The following is a 17697-nucleotide window of genomic DNA, read 5'->3' on the forward strand; positions in this document are numbered from 1 at the left end:
ATTATTTTACTTTTAGCCCCTGTGACCTAATTTTGAGCGGAGATGAGCCTTATTCTAGTTCCACTTAGATATCATTTAAGAAACCTTTCTGATCAATTTTCAGGATATTTAGATCAGAACTGCAGCGTCTAGAGTATTAACAAGATTTTTCTATTTTTAGCTTCTTTGACCTAGTTTTTGACCCGAGAAAATCTATATTCAAACTTGACCTGTATTTCATTTTTTCAAACATTGTGACAAAGGTTGATTATGATCCAATCAAAACTGACTGCTAGAGTGTTTACAACTCAAATGTTGATGACGAACGAGGCATGACAACGGACGCCGGATATAGCCCCTTCACTATACCACAACTTGACCACTTCTTGGTCAGGTGAGATAGAATAAGAAGTGCAAAATACCAGGTTTTGTGCATTGCACTTTTTCTTAATAAGATCTATCATCCTATGAAGTTTCAATTTTGGAGAATTGGCCCGGACAAAAATAAAGTAAGAAAATTAACAAAGAGCAATAACTAAAAAAACATCAAGTTTACCTTACCGGCTTTTAACATTGCACTTTATCTTAATGGCATTTATCATCTTATGAAGTTTCAAGTCAATAGCTTCTATAGTTTAGAAGAAAAGGACCAGACAAAAATAAAGTATGAAAATTAACAAAGGGCAATAACTTAAAACAAAACAAGTGCAGAGTATCGGTTCTAGTGTATTACTAAGATATATTATCCGATGAAGTTTCAAGTCCATAACTTAGTTCATTGAACGCCGCCTTTCCTTGTCGATCTTGTTTATCATATTTTAGAGTTTATGAGAAATGGCGCAGACAAAAATAAAGTATGAAAATTAATAAAGGGCAAAAACTAAAAATCTAAGAAGCGCAGAGTAACGATTCTTTTGCACTGCACTATGATTCTTTTGCACTGCACTACAGATCATTGAAAGAAGCGTGCATAAAAGTTTGGAGTCAATTCAACTTATAGTGACTGAGTCAGGCTCAGGACAAGCCTAAGGGGATGCATATGTTATATGTTCATTGTCCTTATATACACAAGAGCAACTATGACCCGAGCGCATGATTCGTAAACAATTGGTAAAGGTCGACTAGGCAACGCTATATGCCAAATATATGTACTTTACTACACACGAGATTAGAAATGATTTTTATAGGATGTGGCAACCAGGGCAGCTTTAAGTTTGACCTCATGCTCGAGGTTGATATGACATTTGTAGAAAACTTCAAAATGATGCTACATGCCAAATATCTTTGAACTCGAGTAAAAACATTTCAAGATATGTTTATTATATAATAATTGTAAAAAAAACAAAGTGATCTCAGTGTGGGGCAAATTTTAACCACAGAGTCATAACTTACTGGACGTTTGAAGAGGTCAGCTAATTTTCTGGCCTTCTCATATCTGATAGAACATGTATATAATTAATACATAGATAAACAAAGTGACCCCCGTGGAAGGGCCATTTTACTCCATGTTAGATTACAGGAAATGTATCACAGATCACCGGTTTATATTTTATTGATATTAAGAAAAGAATATGAAATGATTATTGTATCACACATCACATGTTTATATTTATTCGTGAAATAAAGTTAATAATATAAACGAGTGTGTCTTGAAACATTTTTCCTTCTGAAAAATAGTATTGTTCAAAGTTGTTTTTAAAATATATTCAATAATAAGAAAACATGTTACCTGTATTGCAATCTTCGCCCGTCCATCCAGCCATACATGCACACGTGAATTGATTCTGGTTATTTGTACATGTGCCACCATTTTTGCACGGACTGCTCGCGCATTCATCAATATCTAGATAAAAAAGAACGTGTTCGGTAAACAAAAATGCCCCAGGTCAACTAAGTTATATTACATGTCAAACACAGAAGCTCTTGACATTGTAGAAACCTAGTAGAGGTTTGAAACTAACTCGAATTGTGCGTGTATCAGATGCTACTGACGGTTGTGAGTGGTCCCATTTAATGTATTTAGTAAGATAATTTACTAAATTCAAGAGATTTTGACCAGTACTTGGCTGACAAACATGTATTAGTCTATTTTTACGTACCGAATCGTTGTGCCACTTTTTTGTCTTCTTGGCAATTTTAGCACGTTTGCTGATTAATATTTTATGAACGGGAAGGGCTAGAGACTTGGGGTTGGTCTCATTTGAAAGCCTAATACAAACGTGAAATAATGATTAAAGTGTTTTGTTAATTATCTGGACAATTGCTTTCACAATGTCCCGAGAATGGAACACCTTGCCCGTAGACTAATCTGGAGTTTCCGGCCTTCTCTTAACTTATAGTATATGTATATTTTAAGGGGACTCATATTTCCCTTTTTTGGGGTTTTTGACACATTTTAACTGAATACAGAAGTTATTTATCAATGTGATGATATTGTCTTCCGAGGTCCGCTACTCGTGCCTTTGTGTTTAATATCAGGTTTTTGGAGATCAAAAGGACAGTGCTAAAAGTCAAATATCTATATAACCTCTAAAAATATTACATTGACAAATTCAAGCTTATTGTTTTCCTCTGTTTATGTCTATATAAACAAAGTGAACCCCGTGGAAGGGCCACATTTACTCCATGTTAGATTACGGGAAATGTATCACAGATTACCGCTTTATATTCTATTGATATTTAGAAAAGAAAATGAATTGATTACTGTATCACACATCGCATGTTTATATTTATTCCTGAAATGAAGAAAATAATATAAACGAGTGTGCCATGAAACCTTTCTACTTCTGAAAAAAAGTATTGTTCAAAGTTGTTTTTTAAATATGATCAATAATAGGAAAACATGTTACCTATATTGCAATCTTTGCCCGTCCATCCAGCCATACATGCACATGTGAACTGATTCTGGTTATTTGTACATGTGCCACCATGTTTGCACGGACTGCTCGCGCATTCATCAATATCTAGATAAAAGAAGAACGTGTTCGGTAAACAGAAATGCCCAAGGTCAAGATTGTTGTCGGTAAAATGTTTCAAAAAAGTTTTATCAATTAACCCAGTTATGGCCATATAAAATGTTGTAATCCAAAGGAAGAAGACAATGCAAGTTATCTCTCTACTAAATATGAAAGCATCTGTAATTAAATAAAGGCTGCATCAGCAAAATCTGTTTGAGCACTGTTGACCTTGACCCAACTGGTCCCTTACTGCATCCAGAGGAAGTAGAGTTTTCAAGCGTTGAAAGGGGAACTTATTTTGAACTAAAACTCCGCGAGTCAGATGTGTGGCCTTGTGAATAGTTAACAAGATTTCTCTATTTTAGCTTCTGTGACTTATTTTTCAACCCGAGACAACCGATATTCGAACTTGACTTTGAAATCATCCAGACAACCTTCCTGATCAATTTCCAGGATATATAGATCAAATCTGCAGCCACTAGTGTGTTAAAAAAATGTTTCTATTTTTAGATCCTGTGACCTAGTTTTTGATGGGAGATAACCCATATTCGAACTAGAAATCATCAAAACAACCTTTCTAATCAATTTCCAGAATATTTGGATAACAACTTCAGCCACTAGAGTGTTAACCAGATTATTCTATTTTTAGCCCCTGTGACCTAATTTTGAGCGGAGATGAGCCTTATTCTAACTTCACATAGAAATCATTAAAGAAACCTTTCTGATCAATTTTCAGGATATTTAGATCAGAACTGCAGCGTCTAGAGTATTAACAATATTTTTCTATTTTTAGCTTCTGTGACCTAGCTTTTGACCCGAGAAAATCCATATTCAAACTTGACCTGTATTTCATTTTTTCAAACATTGTGACAAAGGTTGATTATGATCCAATCAAAACTGACTGCTAAAGTGTTAACAACTCAAATGTTGATAACGAACGAGGCATGACAACGGACGCCGGACATAGCCACTTCACTATACTACAACTTGACCACTTCTTGGTCAGGTGAGATAAAATAAGAAGTGCAAAATATCAGGTTTTGTGCATTGCACTTTTTCTTAATAAGATCTATCATCCTATGAAGTTTCAATTTTGGAGAATTGGCCCGGACAAAAATAAAGTAAGAAAATTATCAAAGGGCAATAACTAAAAAACCATCAATTTTACATTACCGACTTTTTAACATTGCACTTTATCTTAATGACATTTATCATCTTATGAAGTTTCATGTCAATAGCATCTATAGTTTAGAAGAACAGGACCAGACAAAAATAAAGTATGAAAATTAACAAAGGGCAATAACTTAAAACGAAACAAGTGCAAAGTATCGGTTCTAGTGTACCGCACTTCTCTTTACTAAGATATATTATCCGATGAAGTTTCAAGTCCATAACTTAGAGTTTATGAGAAATGGCGCAGACATAAATAAAGTATGAAAATTAATAAAGGGCAAAAACTAAAAATCTAAGAAGCGCAGAGTAACGATTCTTTTGCACTGCACTATGATTCTTTTGCACTGCACTACAGATCATTGAAAGAAGCGTGCATAAAAGTTTGGAGTCAATTCAACTTATAGTGACTGAGTCAGGCTCAGGACAAGCCTAAGTGGACGCATATGTTATGTGTTCATTGTCCTTATATACCCAAGAGCAACTATGACCGGAGTGCATGATATGATTCGTCAACAATTGGTAAAGGTCGACTAGGCAACTCTATATGCCAAATATATGTACTTTACTACACACGAGATTAGAAATGATTTTTATAGGATGTGGCAACCAGGGCAGCTTTAAGTTTGACCTCATGCTCGAGGTTAATATGACATTTGTAGAAAACTTCAAAATGATGCTACATGCCAAATATCTTTGAACTCTTTGAACTGTAGGAGTAAAAAAAATTCAAGATATGTTCATTATAAAATAGTAAAAAACAAAGTGATCTCAGTGTGGGGCAAATTTTAACCACAGAATCATGACTTATTGGACGTTTGAAGAGGTCAGCTAATTTTCTGGCCTTCTCTTATCTGATAGAACATGTATATAATACATATACTAGAAATATGTCCATAGGACACGGGTGCCCCCACCGCGCCACTGTTCTGTCAATCTTTTTACTAAGTCAACGGAAATAACTCTACAAATATTGGATAAATCCACAAGCGAAACCCAAGGTGCAAATCTAAATATGCTGAGCAACCTGCCCATAAGGTTTAATGACTCTATGTCAAATCGTTTTTGAGTAACTTGCGACACAAGTTGAAAATTGCAAAACATTTCTATATCAAGGGCAATAACTCTAAAATACTAAATAAATCCAGACGAAAATACCTGGTGCACAACAACACATGCTGATAAACATTCCTGAAAAGTTTCATGACTCTAGGTCAAATACTTTTTGAGTTACGTGCAACACAAGTTGAAAATTGCAAAATTGTACAAAGTCAAGGGCAATAACTCAAAAAATACTATAAATATCCAGACGAAAATACCCAAGTGCACAACTACACATGCTGATCAACATTCCTGTAAAGTTTCATGACTCTAGGTCAAACACTTTTTGAGTTACGTGCGACACAAGTTGAAAATTGCAAAATGTTACTAAGTCAAGGGCAATAACTCTAAAAATACTAAAAATATCCAGACGAAAATACCCAGGTACACAACTACACATGCTGATCAACATTCCTGTAAAGTTTCATGGCTCTAGGTCAAATACTTTTTGAGTTACGTGCGACACAAAAGTGAACGGACGGACGGACGGAAGGACGGACGGACGGACAAGGGTAAATCTAAATGCCCGCCACTAAAGTGGATGCACAATAAACAAAGTGACCCCCGTGGATGGGCCATTTTACTCCATGTTAGATTACAGGAAATGTATCACAGATCACCGATTTATATTTTATTGATATTAAGAAAAGAATATGAAATGATTATTGTATCACACATCACATGTTTATATTTATTCGTGAAATAAAGAAAATAATATAAACGAGTGTGCCTTGAAACATTTTAACTTCTGAAAAATAGTATTGTTCAAAGTTGTTTTTAAAATATATTCAATAATAGGAAAACATGTTACCTGTATTGCAATCTTCGCCCGTCCATCCAGCCATACATGCACACGTGAATTGATTCTGGTTATGTGTACATGTGCCACCATTTTTGCACGGACTGCTCGCGCATTCATCAATATCTAGATAAAAAAGAACGTGTTCGGTAAACAAAAATGCCCCAGATCAACTAAGTTTTATTACATGTCAAACACAGAAGCTCTTGACATTGTAGAAACCTAGTAGAGGTTTGAAACTAACTCGAAGTTCGCGTGTATCAGATGCTACTGACGGTTGTGAGTGGTTCCATTTAATGTATTTAGTAAGATAATTTAGTAAATTCAAGAGATTTTGACCAGTACTTGGCTGGCAAACATGTAATAGTCTATGTTTACGTACCGAATCGTTGTGCCACTTTTTTGTCTTCTTGGCAAAAGTGTTTTGTTAATTATCTGGACAATTGCTTTCACAATGTCCCGATTATTGAACACCTTGCCCGTAGACTAATCTGGAGTTTCCGGCCTTCTCTTAACTTATAGTATATGTATATTTTGAAGGGGACTCATATTTCACCTTTTGGGAGTTTTTGACACATTTTAACTGAATACAGAAGTTTTTTATCAATGTGATGATATTGTCTTCCGAGGTCCGCTACTCGTGCCTTTGTGTTTAATATCAGGTTTTTGGAGGTCAAAAGGACAGTGCTACAAGTCAAATATCTAACCTCTAAAAATATTATATTGACAAATTCAAGCTTATTGTTTTCCCCTGTTTGTGTCTATATAAACAAAGTGACCCCCGTGGAAGGGCCACATTTACTGTATGTTAGATAACGGGAAATGTATCACAGATCACTGGTTTATATTTTATTGATATTTAGAAAAGATTAGAAATGATTACTGTATCACACATCACATGTTTATATTTATTCGTGAAATAAAGAAAATAATATAAACGAGTGTGCCATGAAACCTTTCTACTTCTGAAAAATAGTATTGTTCAAAGTTGTTTTTCAAATATGTTCAATAATAGGAAAACATGTGTGAACTGATTCTGGTTATTTTTACATGTGCCACCATGTTTGCACGGACTGCTCGCGCATTCATCAATATCTAGATAAAAGAAGAACGTGTTCGGTAAACAGAAATGCCCAAGGTCAAGATTGTTGTCGGTAAAATATTTCAAAAAAGTTTTATAAATTTACCCAGTTATGGCCATATAAAATGCTGTAATCCAAAGGAAGAAGACAATGCAAGTTATCTCTCTACTAAATATGAAAGCATCTGTAATTAAATAAAGGCATCATCAGCAAAATCTGTTTTAGCACTGTTGACCTTGACCCAACTGGTCCCTTACTGCATCCAAAGGAAGTAGAGTTTTCAAGCGTTGAAAGGGGAACTTATTTGGAACTAAAACTCCGCGAGTCAGATGTGTGGCCTTGTAAATAGTTAACAAGATTTCTCTTTTTTAGCTTCTGTGACTTATTTTTCAACCCGAGACAACCGATATTCGAACTTGACTTTGAAATCATCCAGACAACCTTCCTGATCAATTTCCAGGATATTTAGATCAAATCTGCAGCCACTAGTGTGAAAGAGATGTTTCTATTTTTAGATCATGTGACCTAGTTTTTGATGGGATATAACCCATATTCGAACTAGAAATCATCAAAACAACCTTTCTAATTAATTTCCAGAATATTTGGATAAAAACTTCAGCCACTAGAGTGTTAACCAGATTATTCTATTTTTAGCCCCTGTGACCTAATTTTGAGCGGAGATGAGCCTTATTCTAACTTCACTTAGAAATCATTAAAGAAACCTTTCCAATCAATTTTTTTGACTGCTAGAGTGTTAACAATTCAAATGTTGATAACGAACGAGGCATGACAACGGACGCCGGACATAGCCACTTCACTATACCACAACGTGACCACGTCTTGGTCAGGTGAGATATAAAAAGAAGTGCAAAATATCAGATTTTGTGCATTGCACTTTTTCTTAATAAGATCTATCATCCTATGAAGTTTCAATTTTGGAGAATTGGCCCGGACAAAAATAAAGTAAGAAAATTAACAAAGGGCAATAACTAAAAAACCATCAAGTTTACATTACCGACTTTTTAACATTGCACTTTATCTAAATGACATTTATCATCTTATGAAGTTTCAAGTCAATAGCATCTATAGTTTAGAAGAACAGGACCAGACAAAAATAAAGTATGAAAATTAACAAAGGGCAATTACTTAAAACAAAACAAGTGCAGAGTATCGGTTCTAGTGTACCGCACTTCTCTTTACTAAGATATATTATCCGATGAAGTTTCAAGTCCATAACTTAGAGTTTATGAGAAATGGCGCAGACAAAAATAAAGTATGAACATTAATAAAGGGCAAAAACTAAAAATCTAAAAAGCGCAGAGTAACGATTCTTTTGCACTGCACTATGATTCTTTTGCACTGCACTACAGATCATTGAAAGAAGCGTGCATACAAGTTTGGAGTCAATTCAACTTATAGTGACTGAGTCAGGCTCAGGACAAGCCTAAGGGGACGCATATGTTATGTGTTCATTGTCCTTATATACCCAAGAGCAACTATGACCGGAGTGCATGATTCGTAAACAATTGGTAAAGGTCGACTAGGTAACGCTATATGCCAAATATATGTACTTTACTACACACGAGATTAGAAATGATTTTTATAGGATGTGTCAACCAGGGCAGCTTTAAGTTTGACCTCATGCTCGAGGGCGATATGACATTTGTAGAAAACTTCAAAATGATGCTACATGGCAAATATCTTTGAACTCTTTGAACTGTAGGAGTAAAAAAATCAAGATATGTTTATTATATAATTGTAAAAAAAACAAAGTGATCTCAGTATGGGGCAAATTTTAACCACAGAGTCATGACTTTTGGACGTTTGAAGAGGTCAGCTAATTTTCTGGCCTTCTCATATCTGATAGAACATGTATATAATTAATACATAGATAAACAAAGTGACCCCCGTGGAAGGGCCATTTTACTCCATGTTAGATTACAGGAAATGTATCACAGATCACTGGTTTATATTTTATTTATATTAAGAAAAGAATATGAAATGATTATTGTATCACACATCACATGTTTATATTTATACGTGAAATAAAGAAAATAATATAAACGAATGTGCCTTGAAACATTTTTACTTCTGAAAAATAGTATTGTTCAAAGTTGTTTTTAAAATATATTCAACAAGAGCCATGTCAACATGGCCATCCCCCGCCGAATGTGTTTGCTCATTGGAAGAATGTATATGTAGTAGAGCAGAATAATTCCATTTTAAGAGGTCTTTTGGTAATGAAAACTGATGGCTATAGTGATTACAGATTTGAAACCTATGTGAAAAATAACAAAGGGCAATAACTGAAAAATAATGCAGGGTAGGTTATCATTATTGTGTGCTGCATCCCTCCTAAGTAAAATCTATCCACCTATGAAGTTTCAAGTTGATACCTCAAATTCTTTTTGAGAAAAAAATTGAATTGAAAAATTAAGTATGAAAAATAAGAAAAGGCAATAACTCAAAAATCAAAAAAGGTAGAGTTATCATTCTTGTGCACTGCACACCTCCTGAGTTAGAGCAATGCACCTATGAAGTTTCATAATGATATCTCAAAGGCCTTTTGAGTTATGCTCTGGACAAAAATTAATTTTAAAAAATAAAATAAAGGACAATAACTAAACAATAATGCAGGGTAGAGTTATTGTTCTTGTGCACTGCACTCCTCCTCAATGAGATCCATCCACCTATGAAGTTTCAAGTTGATACCTCAAATACTTTTTGAAATAAGCTCTGGACAAAATAGTTTGAAAAAGAACAAAGGGCAATAACTAAAAAAATGTACAGGGAAGAGTTATCATTCTTTTGCACAGCATTCCTCCTCAATAAAATCTATCCACCTATGACATTTCATGTTGACATCTCAAACACTTTTGAGTTATGCTCCACTCGGGTGAAAAATTATGTATGAAAAATAACAAAGGGCAATAACTCAAAAATTATGAAAGGTAGAGTTATTATTCTTATGCAGTGCACACCTCCTGAGTGAGATATATGCACCTATAAAGTTTCATTTTGATATCTCAAAGGCTTTTTGAGTTATGCTCTGGACAAAAATTAATTTTGAAAAATAACAAAGGGCAATAACTCAAAAATAATGCAGGGTGGAGTTATCATTCTTAAGCACTGCACTCCTCCTCAATGAGATCCATCCACCTTTGAAGTTTCAAGTTGATACCTCAGATACTTTTTGAGACAAAAGCCATGTCAACATGGCCATCCCCCGCCGAATGTGTTTGCTCATTGGAAGAATGTATATGTAGAGCGGAATAATTCCATTTTAAGAGGTCTTTTGGTAATGAAAACTGATGGCTATAGTGGTTACAGATTTGAAACCTATGTGTATACTGATGGCTGAAAATAACAAAGGGCAATTACTGAAAATTAATGCAGGGTAGGTTATCATTCTTGTGTGCTGCATCCCTCCTCAGTAAAATCTATCCACCTATGAAGTTTCAAGTTGATACCTCAAATACTTTTTGAGAAAAAAATTGAATTGAAAAATTAAGTATGAAAAAAAGGGCAACAACTCAAAAAATGTATAGGGAAGAGTTATCATTCTTGCGCACAACATTCCTCCTCAATAAGATCTATCCACCTATGACATTTCATGTTGATATCTCAAACACTTTTTGAGTTATGCTCCACTCAGGTGAAAAATTAGGTATGAAAAATAACAAAGGGCAATAACTCAAAAATTATGAAAGGTAGAGTTATCATTCTTGTGCACTGCACACCTCCTGAGTGAGATCTATGCACCTATGAAGTTTCATGTTAATATCTCATAGGCTTTTGGAGTTATGCTCTGGACAAAAATCAATTTTGAAAAATAACAAAGGGCAATAACTCAAAAATCATGCAAGGTAGAGTTATCATTCTAGTGCACTGCACTCCTCCTCAATGAGGTCTATCCACCTATGAAGTTTCAAGTTGATAACTCAAATACTTTTAGAGATATGCTCCGGACAAAAATGTCGGACGGAAGGACGGACGGACGGAAGGACGGAAGGTCGGACGAACGGAGACTATTTCTATATCCTCCGCCGAAAATTTTCGGCGGGGGATAATAAGCTCTGGACAAAATAGCATGAAAAAGAACAAAGGGCAATAACTCAAAAAATGTATAGGGAAGAGTTATCATTCTTGCGCACAACATTCCTCCTCAATAAGATCTATCCACCTATGACATTTCATGTTGATATCTCAAACACTTTTTGAGTTATGCTCCACTCAGGTGAAAAATTAAGTATGAAAAATAACAAAGGGCAATAACTCAAAAATTATGAAAGGTAGAGCACTGCACACCTCCTGAGTGAGATCTATGCACCTATGAAGTTTCATGTTGATATCTCATAGGCTTCTGGAGTTATGCTCTGGACAATAATCAATTTTGAAAAATAACAAAGGGCAATAACTCAAAAATCATGCAAGGTAGAGTTATCATTCAAGTGCACTGCACTCCTCCTCAATGAGGTCTATCCACCTATGAAGTTTCAAGTTGATAACTCAAATACTTTTAGAGATATGCTCAGACAAAAATGTCGGACGGATGGACGGAAGGTCGGACGGACGGACGGACGGAGACTATTTCTATATCCCCCGCCGCCTTTTCGGCGGGGGATAATAATAGGAAAACATGTTACCTGTATCGCAATCTTCGCCCGTCCATCCAGCCATACATGCACACGTGAATTGATTCTGGTTATTTGTACATGTGCCACCATTTTTGCACGGACTGCTCGCGCATTCATCAATATCTAGATAAAAAAGAACGTGTTCGGTAAACAAAAATGCCCCAGGTCAACTAAGTTTTATTACATGTCAAACACAGAAGCTCTTGACATTGTAGAAACCTAGTAGAGGTTTGAAACTAACTCGAAGTTCGCGTTTATCAGATGCTACTGACGGTTGTGAGCGGTCCCATTTAATGTATTTAGTAAGATAATTTAGTAAATTCATGAGATTTTGACCAGTACTCGGCTGACAAACATGTATTAGTCTATGTTTACGAACCGAATCGTTGTGCCACATTTTTGTCTTCTTGGCAATTTTAGCACGTTTGCTGATTAATATTTTATGAACGGGAAGGGCTAGAGACTTGGGGTTGGTCTCATTAGAAAGCCTAATACAAACGTGAAATAATATTAAAAGTGTTTTGTTAATTAACTGGACAATTGATTTTACAATGTCCCGAGAATTGAACATCTTGCACGTAGACTAATCTGGAGTTTCCGGCCTTTTCTTAACTTATAGTATATGTATATTTTTAAGGGGAATCATATTTCACTTTTTTGGGGTTTTTTGACACATTTTAACTGAATACAGAAGTTTTTTATCAATGTGATGATATTTTCTTCCGAGGTCCGCTACTCGTGCCTTTGTGTTTAATATCAGGTTTTTGGAGGTCAAAAGGACAGTGCTACAAGTCAAATATCTAACCTCTAAAAATATAACATTGACAAATTCAAGCTTATTGTTTTCCTCTGTTTATGTCTATATAAACAAAGTGACGCCGTGGAAGGGCCTATTTACTCCATGTTAGATTACAGGAAATGTATTACAGATCACCGGTTTATATTTTATTGATATTAAGAAAAAAATATGAAAAGATTACTTTTCACACATCACATGTTTATATTTATTCGTGGAATAAAGAAAATAATATAAACGAGTGTGCCTTGACACATTTTTACTTCTGAAAAATAGTATTGCCCCAAGTTGTTTTTCAAATATGCTCAATAATAAGAAAACATGTTACCTATATTGCAATCTTCGCCCGTCCATCCAGTCATACATGCACACGTGAATTGATTCTGGTTATTTGTACATGTGCCGCCATTTTTGCACGGATTACTCGCGCATTCATCAATATCTGAAACAAAACAGAGAAAAGAACGTGTTCGGGAAACACAAATGCCCCGGCCAAGATTCTTTTCAGTTATAATGTTTTACAATTATAATACAGGTACATAAATAGCTTGACGGAGTTAAGACGTTTTTATTATGAAAAACATAGGTTGGCATGTTGTTGCTACCGGATGAAGTTAAAATATTCAACTTATCCATACAAAAATATCAAATGTATATCAATACAAGATTGTGAGCTTTAACCTAACCCAGTTGCCTCTAACTGAACACAAACTTAAATGACGACCTCAGTTATGTTCTTCTAATTATGAGACATTGGTAAAATATTAAAAGGGCTGTATATGAAAGAGTGTAAAAATCTGGCACAAGTGACCTTGGCTTGTGACTCCCAACACTAGACAATCCAAGATATGGTCCCTCCAAATATGAAAAACATCAGTCTTAAAGTATAGGCTGTATAAGCAAAAGTTTAAAAAATATTTTGGCTCCTCAGACCTTTACCCCCTAACCCCTAACTCGTTCAATTGGAAGGAAACCATGGAAGATATCTTTCTACCAAATATGAAAGACATATATCCATACATAAAGGCTGTGTGGGCAGAAGTGTAAAAATTTATTTAAATCACTGGTGACCTTGACCAAACTGAACCATAACGTAATCCAAAGTAAAAAGATTATGCAAGCTATCATCCTATAAATAAGAAATTCAGTCAAAAAAGAGACTGTATTAGCAAATGTGTGGACATCTATTAAGAGCACTCTTGACCTTGACAAACAGACAACTCAAGCCAAAGGAAGAATACCATGCAAAATATCTTCCTACATGATATAATCGACATATTTCCATACATAAAGGCTTTCTTGGCAAAAGTGTTAAAATTTATTTTTAGCACTGGAAACCTTGATCCAACTGAACCCTAACTTGATCCAAAAGAAGGAGACTACGCAAGTTATAATCTACATATATGAAAAAATCAGACAAAAATGAAGGCTGTACAAACAAAATGGCCCATAGCTAAACCCAAAGGAGGAGGACCTCCCTAGACATGCCAGTATTGAAAAAACGCATCAATTTTAAAAAGCAGTATGAGTCATGTATGAGCAATTTTTTAACACAAGTGAACTTAACCTTAACCCATGTGACTCCTTCCTTTAACAAGAATCGGTTAAACCGAGTGTTGCTCCCCGAGAAGGTTTTGGACACAGAAAGTATAAAGTATAAACCTATATCTACCTACAAAGTTTCATGTTGATATCTCTTATAGTTTTAGAGAATGTTCCGGACAATGTTCAAAGTATAAAAATGAATAAAGGGCAAATACTCCAAAATTAAGCAAGACAGAGAAATGGATATTTAGCACTACATTTCTACACACTGAGATCTATCTACTTACAACGTTTCATGTTGATATCTCTTATAGTTTTAGAATTATGTCCCGGACAAAGTTCAACGTGTGAAATTGAACAAATGGCAATAACTCCAAAAAAAAAAAAGACATGACAAAGTTATGGTTTTTAGCACTGCACTTCTACACAATGAGATCTATCTACCTACAAGTTTTTTGTTTATAACTCTTATAGCATTAGAGAATGTTCCGGACAATGTTCAAAGAATAAAAAATGAATAAAGGGCAATAACTCCAAAATTAAGCAAGACAGAGAAATGGATATTTAGCACTGCATTTCTACACAATGAGATCTATGTACTTACAACGTTTCATGTTGATATTTCTTATAGTTTTAGAATTATGTCCCGGACAAAGTTCAACGTGTGAAATTGAACAAATGGCAATAACTCCAAAATAAGGCATGACAGAGTTATGTTTTTTTAGCACTGCACTTCTACACAATAAGATCTGCCTAGCTACAAAGTTTCTTGTTGATATCTCTCATAGTTATGTCCCAACAAAGTTCAAAGTGTAAAAAATCAAAGAGCAAAATTTAGGCAAAAAACATGATAAACAAGATCAACAAGGAAAAGCGGCGTTCAATGAACGCAGCCCCCATACGACCCAGCAACGTTATATAATCTACAGTGGTAGTAATAACAGTATAGTATAAGGCAGAGTTAAGGTTCTTATGCCCTGCACATCTACGTTATGAGATCATTCTACCTACAAAGTTTAATGCTGATATCTCTTATAGTTTAAAAGTTATGTCCTTATGTCCCGGACAAGAATAGGGGACGGACGGACGGACGGACGAAAGTTCCAACATTTGGGGTTCGTGTGATTTTTTTTATCTTTATGTGGAGCTTATCCCCATAAACCAGTAACAATTACCACATAAACCGGTTGGAATAAAGCTCATAGAGCCCGGACAGACGGACGGACAAAGCGGCGATTATATGCTCACCCTTTGGGGAGCATAAAAATATTAGAGGACCATTGAAAGTAACCACCTACTTAATATGGAAGATATCATTAGATAAATGAAGTTATTCGGAAGAATTTCAGATAAATCCAATTTTCAGGAATAGGATATTCTACAAGGTCCTATTTTCAAAGTTATCAAAAGGAAAATAACTAGAGAAAATGGATGGCACAGTCATATTACTTGTCAATATCCTGTACTTTGAATTGATACGTGTGGAAAAGATGAAGCAATTAGTATAGATGGAACTTAAGATATATCCGACTTGTCGGTTAAAGTTATCCATATCCATTTTAAATGTGCTGAAAAAAGGCAATAACTTGAAACAAATGGAAGCCATAGTTATGTAACTTGCCTAGATAATGTACTTTGTGTTATTAAGTGTGTAAATTATAATGATATTGGTACAGGTAGAACTTTAAAAAAAACCCAACTTGCCGTTTTAGGTTAACTTCGCACGGACTAATTGACAAATGGTTCAATTACTATATGCCTGGGTGCATGAAAAAAGAAACCTGTTAAACACAAATGTTCTAGTTCCAGATTCTTGTCAGTAACACTTTTTCGAAAAAAGCTTTACCAATTCACTCAGTTATTGACGTAAAAATGTTGTATAAGAAACAGTATAACTATTTATTTCAGCACAGGTGACCTTGACATAGTGACTCCCAACACTGGACCTAGGCATGTTCCTTCCAAATATGAAAATGTCACTAATACATTAATGCTCTTTGACCTTGACCTGAGGAGGATCAAACGTGCACTCTGCACATCGCTTCATTTTAGTTAGAAGTTTCTGAAAAGTGGTTTCAATCTGCTTCCATAGGTTCGAAAGATTAAAGATCCTGTCACTTAATTTTTATTGTGTATATCATAAATATGATGCTTAAAGAGAGATTTATCAATATTGTAAGTTAAAAAAAATATTATTTGTAAACATATTACCGAACTTTTCATGTTAATAAAGGGAGGTTATTAGAAATTTGATTTCGATAAAGTCTAAGCCAAATTTTTCAATAGGAAATGAATCAATATATTTTAAAAATGACTTATAATGCGACAAAACATTTGCAGTAGATATTTAACATCTTCTTGGATGTTTTGAAATTGTTTTAGAAGAATAATTATATACATATATCAAATTTCACTTAAGTGTTGTTACATTCTTCATTACAACATACAATATCTTTAAAAGTGACTGGCACATTGATAAGAGACGTACTGACTGGTGGACGAACGGATTGCCAGGTGCATAACAATATTCGCGAAAGTCTTCCCGGGCGTACAACTATTCCGTGTTTCTTACATTTATAACTTCAGAATGAATACACTAGACAGACATAAGAACAAAACATTTCTCCTTAAAAAGAAATTAAAGGTGGTTTCTTAACTTGACCTAAGCGGGTCAGGTTAGAGCGTTAACAGTTCACACTTGTTACCACAGGGAACTCTAGAAACGTTTAACATGTCAAATAAATGATAAAGATACAATACCTATAATATATATTATTGTAACGTCAACGGTTTGTTCAAGTCACTTGACTAGTATTAAAGATGATACTAGGTGATTCTGTCGGCGTATGTATTTAATTCAACATATTAAAATATATTTACGCTCCAAACCCAATATGTATATAATTCATACAGAAATTCTTGCTGGGACTTTTTGCGTGATAGGAGTACATAAAATAATTTTGATATTTCTGACATTCAGTTTCCCGAGTATCCCTTTACCGAAAGCCACGGGTCTTGGGCTTATGGCCAGACAACTGCTCAACCAGACCAGACACTCAGACATTTATACACATTTAAATAATTAAAGATTAATAGTTAAGTTTTTTGTCAGTCATTAATGAACGAAGTAATTTAATTGCAATTAGTATTCCAACAGTGTCTACTCTTTTAAAAACATGTTGTTTTTTTCGTTATTTTACTTCGTTGTTATATTTTTCCGGCTCTTCAGAATAATTGAATATCGGACATAGTAGTAAAGTGTACCCTTTTTAAAAGTATGTGGATAACGGATCGCATTTATAATTATTGTCTAATGGCTTTCGTTATTTTTCAAAATAGTAATACTAAAGATATATTGTTCTTTTAGCAAAACAACGTTAATATACGTCAAAATATTTACCGATGTCGCAATTTGTTCCTTGCCAACCTCCGGCACATGTACACGTATACTCATTCTGTACGTTGTTACAAGTTGCTCCATTCTGGCACGGATTGTTCAAACATAAATCAATACCTGAAGAACACGAAAAAGAATCGTAAACTAGAGGATGCTTTTGTAAAAAAGCGCATGTCATATGTGTCGATTTGCATACATCATGTCATATGTTTAATTATGTGTCAATATAATTTA

General features: G+C 34.7%; 1 protein-coding gene across 1 annotated transcript in view; it reads right to left on the reverse strand.

The window, feature by feature from the left end:
* Nucleotides 1-17697, reverse strand: part of LOC132753149 (von Willebrand factor D and EGF domain-containing protein-like) — an 87992-nt gene that overhangs the window by 27355 nt on the left and 42940 nt on the right. The window contains exons 5-9 of the mRNA XM_060743594.1: nucleotides 12850-12963; nucleotides 11735-11848; nucleotides 6019-6132; nucleotides 2829-2942; nucleotides 1709-1822 (exon numbers count right to left, since the gene is read on the reverse strand). Coding sequence (XP_060599577.1) covers nucleotides 1709-1822; nucleotides 2829-2942; nucleotides 6019-6132; nucleotides 11735-11848; nucleotides 12850-12963 — 570 coding nt within the window. The remainder of the gene's footprint in view (nucleotides 1-1708; nucleotides 1823-2828; nucleotides 2943-6018; nucleotides 6133-11734; nucleotides 11849-12849; nucleotides 12964-17697) is intronic.

The sequence above is a fragment of the Ruditapes philippinarum genome, unplaced genomic scaffold, assembly GCF_026571515.1.
Source record: "Ruditapes philippinarum isolate M1 unplaced genomic scaffold, ASM2657151v2 ctg2822_1_1_1_1, whole genome shotgun sequence".
Classification (NCBI taxonomy): Eukaryota; Metazoa; Mollusca; class Bivalvia; order Venerida; family Veneridae; genus Ruditapes; species Ruditapes philippinarum.